This window comes from Dreissena polymorpha, chromosome 6 (genome assembly GCF_020536995.1).
Source record: "Dreissena polymorpha isolate Duluth1 chromosome 6, UMN_Dpol_1.0, whole genome shotgun sequence".
NCBI classification, from domain to species: domain Eukaryota; kingdom Metazoa; phylum Mollusca; class Bivalvia; order Myida; family Dreissenidae; genus Dreissena; species Dreissena polymorpha.
This window is the reverse complement of record NC_068360.1, coordinates 49,165,585-49,180,945: the sequence shown is the minus strand read 5'-3', so window position 1 is coordinate 49,180,945 and position 15,361 is coordinate 49,165,585. Positions and strand designations below refer to the sequence as shown.

Genomic DNA, 15,361 nt, shown 5'->3' with positions numbered 1-15,361 from the left:
TGTGCTTCTAATCCTTTTTGGCGACTTTTACAGTGTTTCTGGCACTAAGGTAGTGTCGGAAACCTGTGTTTCCCGGTTCGAATGATTACACGTTAATTTACATAAACTGTATTCATACGCGTCTTAAATAAACTATAGCGAACCGTTTTAGTCATTGTTTTGTCTGTTTTGATAAAATAAAAAATACATTTGTTAACTGTTTTCGTTAGTTGTTGTATATAATAAAAGGAATATTACGCTAGTCAATTGTTCCAAGAGTTTGAAGCCATCTCTTGGCTTGTGCTATTTCGCATCACACTCGAGGCTCCGCCTCTCGTGTGCTACGTCATCACACAAGCCACTCGAGTGATACAAAAACTCTTGGAACAATTGACTAGCGTAATATGTTCAGGTCGAACCTCAAAGACCTCGTGAAGAGGCCGGTAAGACCTGTAAATAAACTCTGATTAAAAAAAAAAAGACTAGCGTAATATTCCGTATTTATTAGCAGTATGTACCTAATTCTCCTAGTACTGTATACCACGGAGCGTATATACACGGAGCGTATACTGTCATCAAAAGTCCGTGGAGTCCGTGTGCATACGTAACGCATGTATACCCAATAGGCCAATGCGTATTCGATAATTCTATTGCGCTTTCGGTTCTGAAAATCTACTAACCCCAATTCTGCACATCAACTCATACGCAACCAGACAAACAGAGTTTATCACTCACGAACATGTAAAGCATTGGGCCAAGCGATATTAAATAAAGGTTTGTGCAAGTATTATATATATTTAATATGAGATATACAATTTTAAAAATAATGGTAGGATGTAGCCGTACTTTCTAACCGTTTGGCGTAGGAACGGAATTTTGACAAGCGTTTAGTGGAGTCAATCGTCAGTATGATCAGGATGAAAATAACAACTCAGAAATGAGTAAATGGACAACATTTCACTGATTTTAAATGTTTTGCTGATACTGTTGCATATAAATTAATTTACCATGCGCAATCCGACTGACAGAGTTACGATAAACCTTGGCTTTGATCCAGAGAGAAGCTATTCTGACGGGTATAAAAGCAAGTCCATCACCAGGGTATGTTTACATGTATGTATACTTGCGAACAAGGTTAAGAGCAAGTTTTGCAATCCAGATTTGATGATTACCCTTAATAAATCACGACCCGTAAATCGTTAGCACGTCTTTTCTAGGTCCTTAATATACACATAGCTTATTCATACATGCCAGAAATTTTTAGGTCCAAATCCATTAAAATTGTCGGGACATTTGACAAAAAAAAACAGGACACCTAAAACGATCAATCATGCCATCTTTGTCATTAATCAGTAATATAATTACTAGGGATGGGAATGGGAATCGTATCCGAAATCGGTATCCAGATAACCGTATCCGTTATCCATATATCAGGCCTAAAAAAAAATTATGTTTGTTTCCACTGACACAGGGTTCGACACTAAGGCACGTCCGACAGACATTGTCTAGTAAGATCAGTGGTCGGGCTAGTAAAACTGTGGGCTAGCTTGTCCGACTGGTCGTACATAACAAATCTATACTGATTCATATAACTATACCTAACCGAAAACCTTTTTCTCTTAATGTGTAAAATAACTCTCGTATCCGTTATTTACATCAGAATAAAACTAGCGTATATAAATAAACGCGGAGAATTCACATGATTCATCGCTATTTTTAGACGCGAAGGAGAGCTTCCCGCAGAAATTGCTTGTTTCCATTGGTCAAGTTGTCATGAATATTAATGATTTTCTGAAGTGTCTTAGAACTTTACATCATGTTTTTACGACTTCTATTGACAATCGGTATCATCAATGTAAATATTTTGGCGTAGCAGACGAGAGAATGTTATTTAAAGAATGGCTTTGTTCAAGATTGGATTTTCATCCGACAAATAAGTTAATAAAGAAGAATCCGACGGTAAAACTGACACAGATTATGCTGGAAAAAGGGCCTTGGAGCTGTGGTTGCATGGAGCACAGCGGTCAAGGAGGCCAGAATTTGATGACCTTGAATAAATGACACCTGCTGTACAGACATCATTTATTTAACTGGTGATAAACAGTGAAATTATAACAAACAGTTTATGTTGTTAAATAGTTTTTTTTTATTTTTTACTCTTTGCATCAAAATGACTTTCTTGTGTTCACTAATTATTTACTGATAAATAATTGATTAAACAGTTACACGACACAATTGTGTTTATTTGTTATGTCATTTATGGTCTAGTAGACATCATATTCGGGCTAGTACATTTTAAGAGGAGCTGGTCCGATGGTCTGGCTGTAAAAAAAGTTAATGTCGAACCCTGTGACATGGTGCATCTTCTCTTTTTTTTGTGTACAACTGTATGTACAATAAATTTGATGATGTATGCAATGCTATTTGGCTTTATTTAAATGCTTTTATGAAATAAAAACTTGCTGTTCATTAATTATGCATTTGTTGCTTTCCTTATTTCCGAGTTTAATGTTGACTTCAGGCAACGACTTTAATAGTCCATTTTATGACCAATAAAAGGTATAACTAAAGTCGCAGTAAGCTTGACCCTCAGTGTCTATAGGGATTCAGTGTTGTTATACTTTCTGTTCATTTGGTATCAAGGAATGTATACTTTATTATTTATAATTTATAATATATTAAATAGCCCAAAAGCCGTGCTAGGGGGGCGCGAGTGGTGTTGCATGTAACATTATCGCCATGAACAGACCCAATCAAACTGGGTGTGCTATTATATTTCTTGGATACAGTTTATGCTTCCAAAGAACCACATTTTCAGATTATATTATGTACTGGTGTAATGGGGTCTATCTACCAGGGCTAGCGCTGTCCCAAAATTTCGTTGAGCCAACCAGTGTTTTGTTTTTCGATGATGTACTATCAACTTGTTTATATTTCTCTTAATGACAACAAGGGCATATCACATATCATAATGTAACATACAGTTTTCAATATAGAAATAATTAGTATGGTACTTGTCAAAGTACAAACAAAAGTTATTTTATAGATGTACATTTAATAGGGGTGTCGATTGTTCCAAATTTGAAATCCTGAAAATTAGGCCAGGGAACTTGGAACCACAGCCGCAAGAACCAAACAGAAATAAAGGGCAGATCCCCCACCCCATCCAGAGCCCCTACCAGAGCTCCAGAAAAGCATCGTTTTATCGTTATTATGATTTGTTTTTAAACAAAAACAAAAAGAAAATCAAAATCCATCGTATCAAAAAGAATTGAGACAGACGGATCCGAATTATGACCAGCCGTTTGATCATACGGAATTTCCGGGTCCTGCGCAGCGAAAATTAAATGATAAGGAGTTTTCCGATACCGGATCCGTGAATTAGTTGATTGTAACCAATAATATTCGCATTTCCGTTTCGGCTCTTATGTTTACAAAATTAAATGTGGCGGCTGCAAAGCATGGACGAGTTCAAAAGATACTTCATTCTGCGCCAAGTTTACTTGGTTTCATTTTGCGGCGAGAACAAAGTCCAATGTCTATTGTTGGCAGTCTATTATCTTATATAGTGTCAAAAGGGGTTGATGAGGTGGAATCGAAGATCTCCAATTCCAAACATCGCTGTATCACGCAAAAACAGATCTCGGCATGGAAAAATTACTTTCCCTGGTTACATACATGTATTTAAGGCTCGATTGCTGATATTCATTTGAAATGTTCTCCTTGTATTAAACACAATGTGGCGTCTGTCTGAACGAGAGAGGACTCGTGCAACATTCAAAGAGACACCATAGTCGAACACAACAAAAGTGATTGTAAGAAAAAAAACTAATTGCGAAAAAAAATCTTGTAGTGAAAACTAATTGACCCGAAACCTTATCTGGAGCTCTGCCTTACTAATTGTTATTTTTTATTGTCTTTCCAATTGTATTTTCAGGTGAATACAATTTAAAATATTATAAACCACACCGTCCGTATCACCGCATGTGTATTCGTCATTCTATTTATTGTATAAAGAACTTGGAAAATAAATTATAATCAACGAAAAATAATGTATCCGAAAACGACAGTCCGAAAAATTGTACGCGTTTTGCACATTAAATAAAATGTGCATATCGTTTGAGTGCAGACATTGCAAAACCTAGCAAATATACAATGCGGTTGACATATTGCTTTACAATAGCATTTTTGTGGGTAAAAAACAACTTAATTATCACCTTTTAATTTCAAACGATAATCGGCAGAAAGGTGTAACATCGTCGAAATAGAACTAATTATTTAAATATCATCCTTTAATTCAGATCGATAGTAGGGAGAAAGGTGTTAAGTAATCAGCTTAGAAATAATTTATTTATTGTTACGCTTCTTTTGATTTGTTAATCTTTAAATACGACGTTTGCCATCGGCCACTATATTGTTGGCAGACGACAAGATCAACTGTTTATTTCAAGTGTACAGTGTCTGCGCATGAATGACCCAATATTATGTGTGAGCAAACTCAATGCTGATTGGCAAATTTTGGGCTCAAAAAAGATTAGGACCGGCGGCAAAAAATTAGGTAGGGTCGGGCCGCTGGAAACAAGCAATTAATTTTTTACGCCTCATCGGATATCCGTATTCTTTTGTAAGTAAACTACAAAAGGCTTTTACCATCATCACAACTCTGTTAATTCTTTAATTTGCTCTGTTTACGGAAGAACATACAATATTACGCATTTATATGATTTCTTTATTTAAATTATTTTATTTATAAGAACAATATCAAAGTCGCAAAATACGTAAAAAAAATTAAAAACACATCGTAAAACTTAAACATACTACGATATATACATTCTACATATATTTTATACATTCAGTTTAATTTCATTTTTACATGCTAAGATGCACTGACCTACGGTTTTTGTTCATGAAAATAATTGCATCGATCAAGTCGCTATTTAGTCTGTTCCTAAGCTTGGTAAGTACCAAGCCGGCCAATGAGAACACGCGCTCAGACTGAACTGATGTTGTCAGAACTGCCAGAATACTTTGGGCGACATATGCCAGTTTGCGAAATCACAACTCGTTACGATAAGAAACGTTTAGAAAATCACAAAAAATATATCTCAGTAATCGGTTCAATAGATTGTTAATACAACAGTAATGACAAACACAACTTTATTTAGACTCTTTTTTATAACTTTTATTTGATTGGGTAGAGATAATTTGCACCAGTCGAGTCACTTATCGGGAAGTAAGGACTATAAAACAAAACACGGAGGCGCAAGTTGGCAATTATGCAACTCTGCCAATTTAACCAAGGTGATCGGGAACTGGTTTGGCACTCGCCGAGCAACAACCAGTTAATGGATTTATGGCAGTCTGTCAACGATGACTGGTATACAGATTAACGTCGAAATATAAGGTATATAGTGTGCTTAACAACAGGTGTAATATCGTTTTATTAGCTCATCTATTTTTTGAAAAAAAAAATGAGCTATTGTCATCACCTTGGCGTCTGCGTCTGCGTTGGCGTCCGGTTAAGTTTTGCGTTTAGGTCCACTTTTCTCAGAAAGTATCAATGCTATTGCATTCAAACTTGCTACTTTTACTTACTATCATGAGAGGACTGGGCAGGCAAAGTTAGATGACTCTGGCGTGCATTTTGACAGAATTATGTGCCCTTTTTATACTTAAAAAATTGAAAATTTTGGTTAAGTTTTGCGTTTAGGTCCACTTTTCTCAGAAAGTATCAATGCTATTGCATTCAAACTTGGTACACTTACTTACTATCATAAGGGGACTGGGCAGGCAAAGTTAGATAACTCTGGCGTGCATTTTGACTGAATTATGTGCCCTTTTTATACTTAGAAAATTGAAAATTTTGGTTACGTTTTGTTTTTAGGTCCATTTTATTCCGTAAGTATCAAAGCTATTGCTTTCATACTTGCAACACTTACTAACTATAAGGGGACTGTGAAGGCAAAGTAATGTAACTCTGACTGGGATTTTGACAGAGTTATGTGCCCTTTTTATACTTACAAAATTGAAAATTTGGTTAAGTTTTGTGTTTAGGTCCACTTTATTCCTACAGTATCTAAGGTATTGCTTTCATACTTGCAACACTTATTAACTATCATAAGGGGACTGTGCAGGCAAAGTTATGTAACTCTGACTGGCATTTGGACGGAATTATGGGCCCTTTATACTTAGAAAATTGAAAATTTGGTTAAGTTTTGTGTTTTGGTCCACTTTACCCCTAAAGTATCATAGATATTGCTTTCATACTTGGAACACTCGCAAACTATCATAAGGGTACAGTAAAAGGACAAGTTGCATAACTCTGGTTGTCATTTTTACGGAATTATGGTCCTTTTTTGACTTAGTAACTTTGAATATATGGTTAAATTTTGTGTTTCGATCCACTTTACTTCTTAAGAATCAAGCTTATTGATTTCAAACTTCAAATACTTTCATGCTATCATGAGCTTACTGTACATGGGAAGTTGATTTTTACCTTGACCTTTGAATGACCTTGACTCTCAAGGTCAAATTATTAAATTTTGCTAAAATTGCCATAACTTCTTTATTTATGATTAGATTTGATTGATACTTTGACAAAACTACTCTTACCTGACATACCACAATAGACTCCACCCAAACCATCCCCCATGCCCCCCTCCCCCCCCCCCTCGAATCCCCCCCCATATTTTTTTTTTTTTTTTTTTTTTAAGATCATCTCACAACTGACCACCACACCCTCACACTATACCCCCCGCCCCACCCCCCATTTTTTTGAAACGGTCAAAAAACACAAATATTTATTTTTATTATTTTATGATTGAAATACTGTCCAACCATCGCACCCAAGAATCCCCCACCCCACCCCCTCCAACCTCCTCCGAACCCCCCCCCCATAATTTTTTTTTTTTTAAGATCATGTCACAAATGACCACCACACCCTCACACTATACCCCCCCCCCACCCCCCAAGTTTGTTTTTTTTGAAACGGTTAAAAATGTTATGTTTGAAATACCATCCAACCATCGCACCCAAGAATCCCCCCTCACCCCCCCCCCCCCCCCCCCCCCCGATTTTTTTTTTTTTTTCATTTTTTTTCCGCATTTTTGGAAGATAATGTAATAAATGTCCACACACCCACACTATACACCCCTCTTCACTCCACCACTCCCTCCTTTGTGATTGAAAATGAGAGTCCCTTCATCTTTTAAAAGAAAATAGATGAGCGGTCTGCACCCGCCAGGCGGTGCTCTTGTTAAGTATTTGGATCCTCTTTTACAATTCGGATACTTGACCAGTATTCAGATATCCGGATAATCGTTACCATCCCTAATTATTACTTACAAAACCACATATTTTCTGGCAAATTTTGATGATAAATGTGTTTAAGAATTTAATGAACACAGACGTTTACCATTTTCCGGAAGTAAACATACATGTGCACTATGGCCCTATGCAGATAAATCCATAACGTGAAATGTAGGGCATGCCTCTATTTGACTTCAATTTGGGACAGAGGCATGCGTTATTGTTCAACGCGATGTGCCTGCATGGAGCACTATTTTTATTCAACCTACCACAGTGATTCATTTTGCCGTGCGTCCCGCGTGCCAGACCCACGTTTTTTTCTGGGGACGCATCATTCTCAAACATGTGCGTTCTCGTGACGCATTGTTTAAATACTCCGAATTTCAATGTTGTCAAAGTTGTACATGATAACGAGTACAATTCGTGGATATAAGCAAAACAAATGTCAACACCGTTTTGAAAAGTAGAACATTGGGAATGTAATATGTGTATTTTAATTGGTTGAAATATTTCGATTAAGTAATCAGTTACGGCGTTTTATTAAAAGTTCGTTGGACGATTAATTGGCTGTCCCGGATTGTAAACAGCCTCAATGTAAACCATGTGGTTTAAATATGAAGAATAAATGGCGGAAAACACAGTTTGAGTTCGTCTGTTGTGAGTGCAGACAGTTATTATTTATATAGTAAAGCGGTTTTTCTAAAGTGACACTTTAAATTTGCAATTTCTGAAATAAATAGCATCTTTTATTTTTATACGGTACATACATAAAAGTGCTACAGATCATACAGTATTCCGTCCTATGTTACGTATAATGTAAGTACATATAACAACACAGACATCTGCTGTTTAAACTACTTTTGACCAAAAAATTATAAACACTAGTCATCCAATTTATTAAAAGTCTAGACAGTCCTAATTGTTAAAGATGTTAAAAGTTCTCTGTTTAAGATGTTATATGTTTCACTGTTTGTTAATGTTATTAAAAGTAAAACAGATAAAGATTTTATTTGCTATAAACGTATTTTAGCTGTAAAATTGCATAAAAGAGCCCCAGGCTAAGGTGTATCATGTTTAGTAGATTATTTGTAACGAATTTACAAAGACACGATCTGGGACCCATTGTTTTCAGTTTGGACCCATTGTTTCAAAATATGCGAGTCCCAGGGACTCATTGATGTAGATTTCAAAATGAATCACTGCAACCATCAATTACCTCTAAATTTAGACTGATGCAATAGGTACGAACTATTTTCTGAAAATTGTAAAAACGAAAGTAAATTTATATGAAACATCAATGTGTATTGGTCAGCGCTAAATTTGTTTGATATACAAACCAGGTGTTTTGACTGGTTTTTTAGCCTCAGGTGGTATAATACACAGAATACCGTGTAATACAATCTTTGGACTTTATTTGGGCCATGAAATACTAAAGCAGTCTGTGTTTAATTCACTACGATGCATCTCTCACTAGCAATTATTGACCCCTATCATACAAACACCATGGTGTGAATGCCCGATAAAATCAATAATTTGCAGATAGAGCTCTGATAAGGTGTCAAAAACAACACTGGATCACTCAACTAGTAAATATGGTTTTTTGTTAATTAGGGAGCACTAAAGGGATTAGCGATGGTAATTTAAACCAGACAGAGCTTGAACAGCGATTTTTTTTGTGACCTTCTAGAACATATGTCGTTTTGTACGAATGTCAGGACAAATTGTGTCACATCGGGACAAACACCCCAAAAGCAGGACTGTCCCGCAAAAAAATTGTATAAGCGCGTGCTTATTTTGATGGACTGTTTGTCAAATGCAGACAACATCAGAGCTTGCAAGTGCTTGTGAAATTTTCGTGATCAGAAAAACTGACGTCCAAGCACCGATGGCCCGCTATGCTAAAACCGCCTGGGAAAATGCCTGATACATATATGTGAATATGCATGATTGACATTAAAGGGGCCTTTTCACGTTTTGGTAAATTGACCAAAATTGAAAAAAGTTGTTTCATATTCGCAAATTTTCATTTTAGTTATGATTTTTGTGAGGAAACAGTAATACATTTACCAAGCTCTAAAATAGCCATTATATGCATCTTTTGATTGTTTAAAAACCTGAAAATTATAAAGCGTTGCAACGCAAAACGATTGAATAATTTGTGGAGTTCAGTGGTTTTTTTCACCTATATGGTGGGGGGACCTGTCCAAAGGGGAAAACGCGTCACTTTTTAGGAATAGGGGAAAATTAAAAAATCACTCTTTTATATGTAATGATATTTATTATATGCATACACATGTATTTTAGAATGTAATGTTCACAGCTGAATGTCTCTGTCCTTTTTTAGCTCACCTGAGCACAACGTGCTCATGGTGAGCTATTGTGATCGCTTTTTGTCCGTCGTCCTGTCGTGCATCGTCCGTCTTCAACATTTTTCCTTGTGAACACTCTAGAGGCCACATTTATTGTCTGATCTTCATGAAATTTGGTCAGAACATTTGTCCCATTGATACGTCGACTGAGTTTGAAACTGAGTCATGCTGGATCAAAAACTAGGTCACTAGGTAAAAAAAAGAAAAACCTTGTGAACACTGTACAAGTCACATTTGATGCCCAATCTTCATGTAACTTTGTCAAAATTTTTGTCTAAAACTGATATGTTGGTTGAGTTCAAAAATGGTTCCGGTCCGTTGAAAAACATGGCCGCCAGGGGGCGGGGCAGTATTCCTTATATGGCTATAGAGAAACCTTGTGAACACTCTAGAAGTCACAATTTTTGCCCAATCATCATGAAACTTGGTCAAAACATTGGTTTCATTGATATCTGGGATGAGTTCGAAAATGGTCAAGATCGGTGAAAAAACATGGCCCCCAGGGGGCGGGGCAGTTTTCCTTATATGGCTATAGTAAAACCTTGTTAACACTCTAGAGGCCACATTTATTTTCCAATCTTCATTAAATAAGGTCGGATGATTGGTCTCAATGATATCTTGGATGAGTTTGAAAATGGTTACATTTGCTTGAAAAACGTGGCTGCCAAGGAGCGGGGCATTTTTCCTTATATGGCTAAAGTAAAACCTTTTGAACACTCTAGAGGCCACATTTATTGTCCAATCATCATGAAATTTGGTCAGAAGATTGGTCTCAATGATATCTTGGATGAGTTCAAAAATGGTTATGTTTGCTTGAAAAACATGGCTGCCAAGGGGCGGGGCATTTTTCCTTATATGGCTTTAGTAAAGTCTTGTTAACACTCTCGAGGCCACATTTATTGTCCGATCTTCATGAAACTTGGTCAGAAGATTCACCCCAATAATATCTTGGACGAGATCAAAACTGATGCTGGTTGGTTGAAAAACATGGCTGCCAGGGGGCGGTGCATTTTTCCTTATATGGCTATAGTAAAACCTTGTTAACACTAAGAGGTCACATTTATTTTTCAATCTTCATGAAACTCGGTCAGAAGATTTGTCCTAATGATATCTTGGATGAGTTCGAAAATGGTTTTGGTTGCTTTAAAAACATGGTCACCAGGGGGCGGGGCATTTTTCCTAATATTGCTATATATCATGCTTTAGTAAGACCTTGTTAACACTCTAGAGGCCACATTTATTGTCCGATCATAATGAAACTTGGTCAGATGATTTGTCCCAATGATATCTTGGATGAGTTCGAAAATGGTTCTGTTTGGTGGAAAAACATGGCCGCCAAGGGGGCGTGGCATTTTTCCTTATATAGCTATAGTTAAACCTTGTTAACACTCTAGTCTTAAATATATATCAATGATTTTTTCAACATTAGTTTCAGACAGTTCAGCCGTTATACAAAGTCTCAGTTTTCCTAGCCAATTTGAGTCTAATTGGGATTTTTTTAATCGATAAAATGGCAAATTTGAGCAATTGTTCAAAACATTCTAAAATCTGTGAAAGCCTCTTTAACAATCATACATGTATCTTGATACAGATATACATGTATGGCTATCAGTGGATCCCATGAATTATTATAAGCGACTCAACAGATAACAATTCTAATGTGAAAACAGCAACACAAAAATATATGTAAGAGTAATTTTAAATAGATTTTTTTTGTTCAGCTAAGTGTCTGTATGAATATCAGCTCAGAATTGTTTACTATTACTAATTACTAAATGATTTTGTTTACATTTCTCTTCTCAAAAATGAGCATTTATTACACATTTAACACAGTTGTATTGGCAAAGTATTTTATGCACATTAAAGGAGCATTTAATATGCTTTTTGTATGCTTTTTGTAATTTTGCTGTTCTTTTTCTGCATTTTGTTTACAAAAAAAATGTATAAATATCCTTAATAATATACTTAAAACACATTTAAAGTGCTTTTGAGCTGACCTATCTTATGTGAAAGTGTATTTTCAAATGGAGAACTACACTTTTATTGCACATACATGTATAAAAGCAGGAAAATGCCGAAAAGTAAACTTTGTTTGTTTAAAATGATCATTTTCGTTAATTTAGAGTGTTTTAATGCCCATGGGATGTGCATTAAATGCACAAAAATATAGTGGGAAGAATGGTTGTAGTTCTCAATATTATAAGGGGTTATTGATACATGTACTTGAACATTACAGACTGTTGTAAATCAGGAAATACTTTGATAGTTTGAAATGTTAACTACCGTAATTATACCCTAAGGGGGAAAGACCTTAGGGGGTGAGGTAATTTATTAATTACTAATGGTTCAGTAACAGGATTGAAAATATATTGAAGTAACGGATGCTTTTGCATTTCTCTGTAAAGATCTACATGTAGGGTTGTTCATGGTGCTTGTAAAAAGTGGAGATGGGGTGGAAAGCCAGACCAATTCTGTGACATTTTCTTATTAATTGATGATTCCAAGAATGTTCTTTGTCTTATACTTGCAATTAAGATATATATAGTCACAGTGTTTCAATTTGCCCCAAAAGTTTGTCTGAAATACATAAAATGGCAAATGATTTTTTACACTCTTTTGTTCATCAGTCTAGAGGGGCAGGAGATAAGCTTAAATAAGCAGGTCACAGCAACCCTGATATTAAGTTCAAGATCTTTGATTACATTTTTTAACAACTGTCATGAGATATTTAGAATGCTTAAAAATTATTTGAGTAACCGTATATAGTTTATAGTTCACATTTTGCTTATTAAACTAAATTAGACCATAATGATTCCAATAAGTAACATTTGGATCTAAGCTGAACAATATTTGATTGCACATGTTCTTAGAATTCTTTCAGATAAGAGAAAAATGTGTTTGTAAATCTGCACTTAACATTAAAATGAATAGAAATTTATTAGACAAAATTATACTTCAGTTAGACTTTCATTGTGTTTTCCTGTGATCAGAGGTTGATAATGAAAATCATATGTTCAAGAATAATGTAAAGTGAGTTCTCGTTTTTTTTATAGGGATTTGATTATTATATATTTTCTCCTGCATTATATACCTGAATTTACATCTCTGTGTAAACTGGGTGTTACATCATGCACAACATTTTTTTTAATTTTATGTTTGTTCCATTCAGGGCCGATATTTCGCAACATTCCCAATGAAAAAAGTATATAATTTCCCACTCAGGACCATAAAATTGAAGATTTGCAAAAATCAAAAAAATTTAGACCTCAACATTTAGTTCATCTTCTATTCAGCTCTTTAAGTTGTATCTTAGTAAATAAAACATTGCAAACATTTTAATTCTCAAATTTAAGCAATTGTTAGTAAAACAACAACAACACTAATTTCCAAATTATAGTCAAAATGCAGCAATTTTTCCAAATCCGAAGGGACTCGGCCTTATTCCCAAAATGGTGAGACGAAAACACTGACAATGTTACCAGCACATTTGTCATAGATTCATTATAAACCAAGCAACCAAACCTGAAACTTGCTTATCATCATTTAGACAAAGAGATCAGTTGTAATTGTGAGTGTATGCATACAAGTATATACATATATAGTCTCTCACCCTAACACAGCCTTTGAATATATTCTTTTCAGTTGCCACAATAATTTCATATCATGGTATTTATTGAAATAATTTTATGAGATGTAATTGTTATAAAAAATTGAAGATTGTCATTCTTGAAAGCTTACAGCCTCATACATGTACATGTAGTTCGCGATCATGCCCTAATTTCTTTTCCATTAAAGATCCACACTGTTTATTCGGTATTGCCAAATCAACAGTAATACATACAAAATGATTTCTAATTTGAATTAACAACTGTTGTAGGCTTGGAGAAGACTAACACGTTTTCAAGTGACTTACATTATCTTGGTTGAATGCCTTTTTATGCATTAGAAATCCAAAATCTTCATTGGCCAATATAAAGGGATTAAAGCAGTGTGGTTTTTACACCACTTTTTCATCACTTGTTAACATTTTTTAAATGGGGCTGGGGCCCTTTGGATTGTGAAAAACTGAATTTATTTATTTGGAATGTGTGTTTGTTTTTGCTAACAATTAGTGATTTATTTGTTTTAATACATTTTCTTGTAATGCTATATTTGCTAAATTGTTTTTCATTCAGTCTTCATTTACATGTAGAAAAAAATATATAAAATGATCTCTTAAATCCCTGCAGGCATGGCGGAGACTTTCAAGCCTTCAAAGGACAGTGATCATAGCAGCTATGTGCGTGTTTGGCATGTGCGTGTTCTACCTGGCGCCAGTGTTCCGCTGGGAGTCCATGGGACGAGAGGGCCGCATGCTGCCTAGGAACATGCCCAACCAGCCTGTGGATATGCTGCCTCCAGACGTACTGCAGGTGAGTTGGAATACCAGCCTGTCGATATGCTGCCTCCAGATGTACTGCAAGTGAGTTGGAATTAGCCACCTAGGAACGTGCCCAACCAGCCTGTCAATGTGCTGCCTCCAGACGTACTGCAGGTGAGTTGGAATACCAGCCTGTGGATATGCTGCCACCAGATGTACTGCAGGTGAGCTGAAATACCAGCCTGTGGATATGCTGCCACCAGATGTACTGCAGGTGAGCTGGAATTAGCCGCCTAGGAACGTGCCCAACCAGCCTGTGGCTATTCTGCCTCCAAATGTACTGCAGGTGAGTTGGAATTAGCCGCCTAGGAACGTGCCCAACCAGCCTGTCGATGTGCTGCCTCCAGACGTACTGCAGGTGAGTTGGAATTAGCCGCCTAGGAACGTGCCCAACCAGCCTGTGGCTATTCTGCTTCCAGATGTACTGCAGGTGAGTTGGAATTAGCCGCCAAGGAACATGCCCAACCAGCCTTTCGATATGCTGCTTCCAAATGTACTGCAGGGTTGTTGGAATTAGCCACCTAGGAACGTGCCCAACCAGCCTGTGGATATGCTGCCTCCAGATGTACTGCAGGTGAGTTGCAATTAGCTGCCAAGGAACATGCCCAACCAGCCTGTGGATATGCTGCCTCCAGATGTACTGCAGGTGAGTTGGAATTAGCCGCCTAGGAACGTGCGCAACCAGCCTGTGGATATGCTGCCTCCAGATGTACTGCAGTTGAGTTTGAATACCAGCCTGTCCATATGCTGCCTCGAGATGTAATGCAGGTGAGTTGGAATACCAGCCTGTGGATATGCTGCCTCCAGATGTACTGCAGGTGAGTTGGAATTAGCCTTGATGCCTGGCTCTTCTCAATTGGTCATCCTTGGCTGAAGGACTACTTAAAGGTACCTCTGATTATCTTAAGTAAATTACAAAGGACGGGAAGTATAGGGAAAATATACTGAAAAGTATCCCGGAGTGTGGTCGGGTGCCTTTAAGCTCATTTTGCCCACCCGAGGTACTTTATAGTAGTACCTGACCCGACGATGACCAATCAAGCGGCTAAACTAGTTTATTTGGAATTACCAAAAGAACAACTGCAGACAATTGTAGACCTGTATGACAGTCAGTTGTGTACATCTCACTATTTATAAACAAAAACAACGCAAATCAATAAAAATATTTCATGTTACATATTTTTTATTTACAAACATATGGATGTATACATTATATGACAACGTTTTCTTGTCTTGCTATCTTAATTGTGTAGGTGTATGCCATTACAATTCTGTTTGTTGACTG

At 36.5% G+C, this 15,361-nt stretch overlaps 1 protein-coding gene across 1 annotated transcript in view; it reads left to right on the top strand.

The window, feature by feature from the left end:
• The first annotated feature begins 874 nt into the window (after positions 1 to 874).
• LOC127835664 (endoplasmic reticulum mannosyl-oligosaccharide 1,2-alpha-mannosidase-like) overlaps positions 875 to 15,361 on the top strand; it is a 54,699-nt gene continuing 40,212 nt past the window's right edge. Inside the window, exons 1-2 of the mRNA XM_052362102.1 lie at positions 875 to 1,080; positions 13,886 to 14,068. Of these exons, the coding sequence (XP_052218062.1) occupies positions 988 to 1,080; positions 13,886 to 14,068 (276 nt within the window). The 5' untranslated portion in view covers positions 875 to 987. The remainder of the gene's footprint in view (positions 1,081 to 13,885; positions 14,069 to 15,361) is intronic.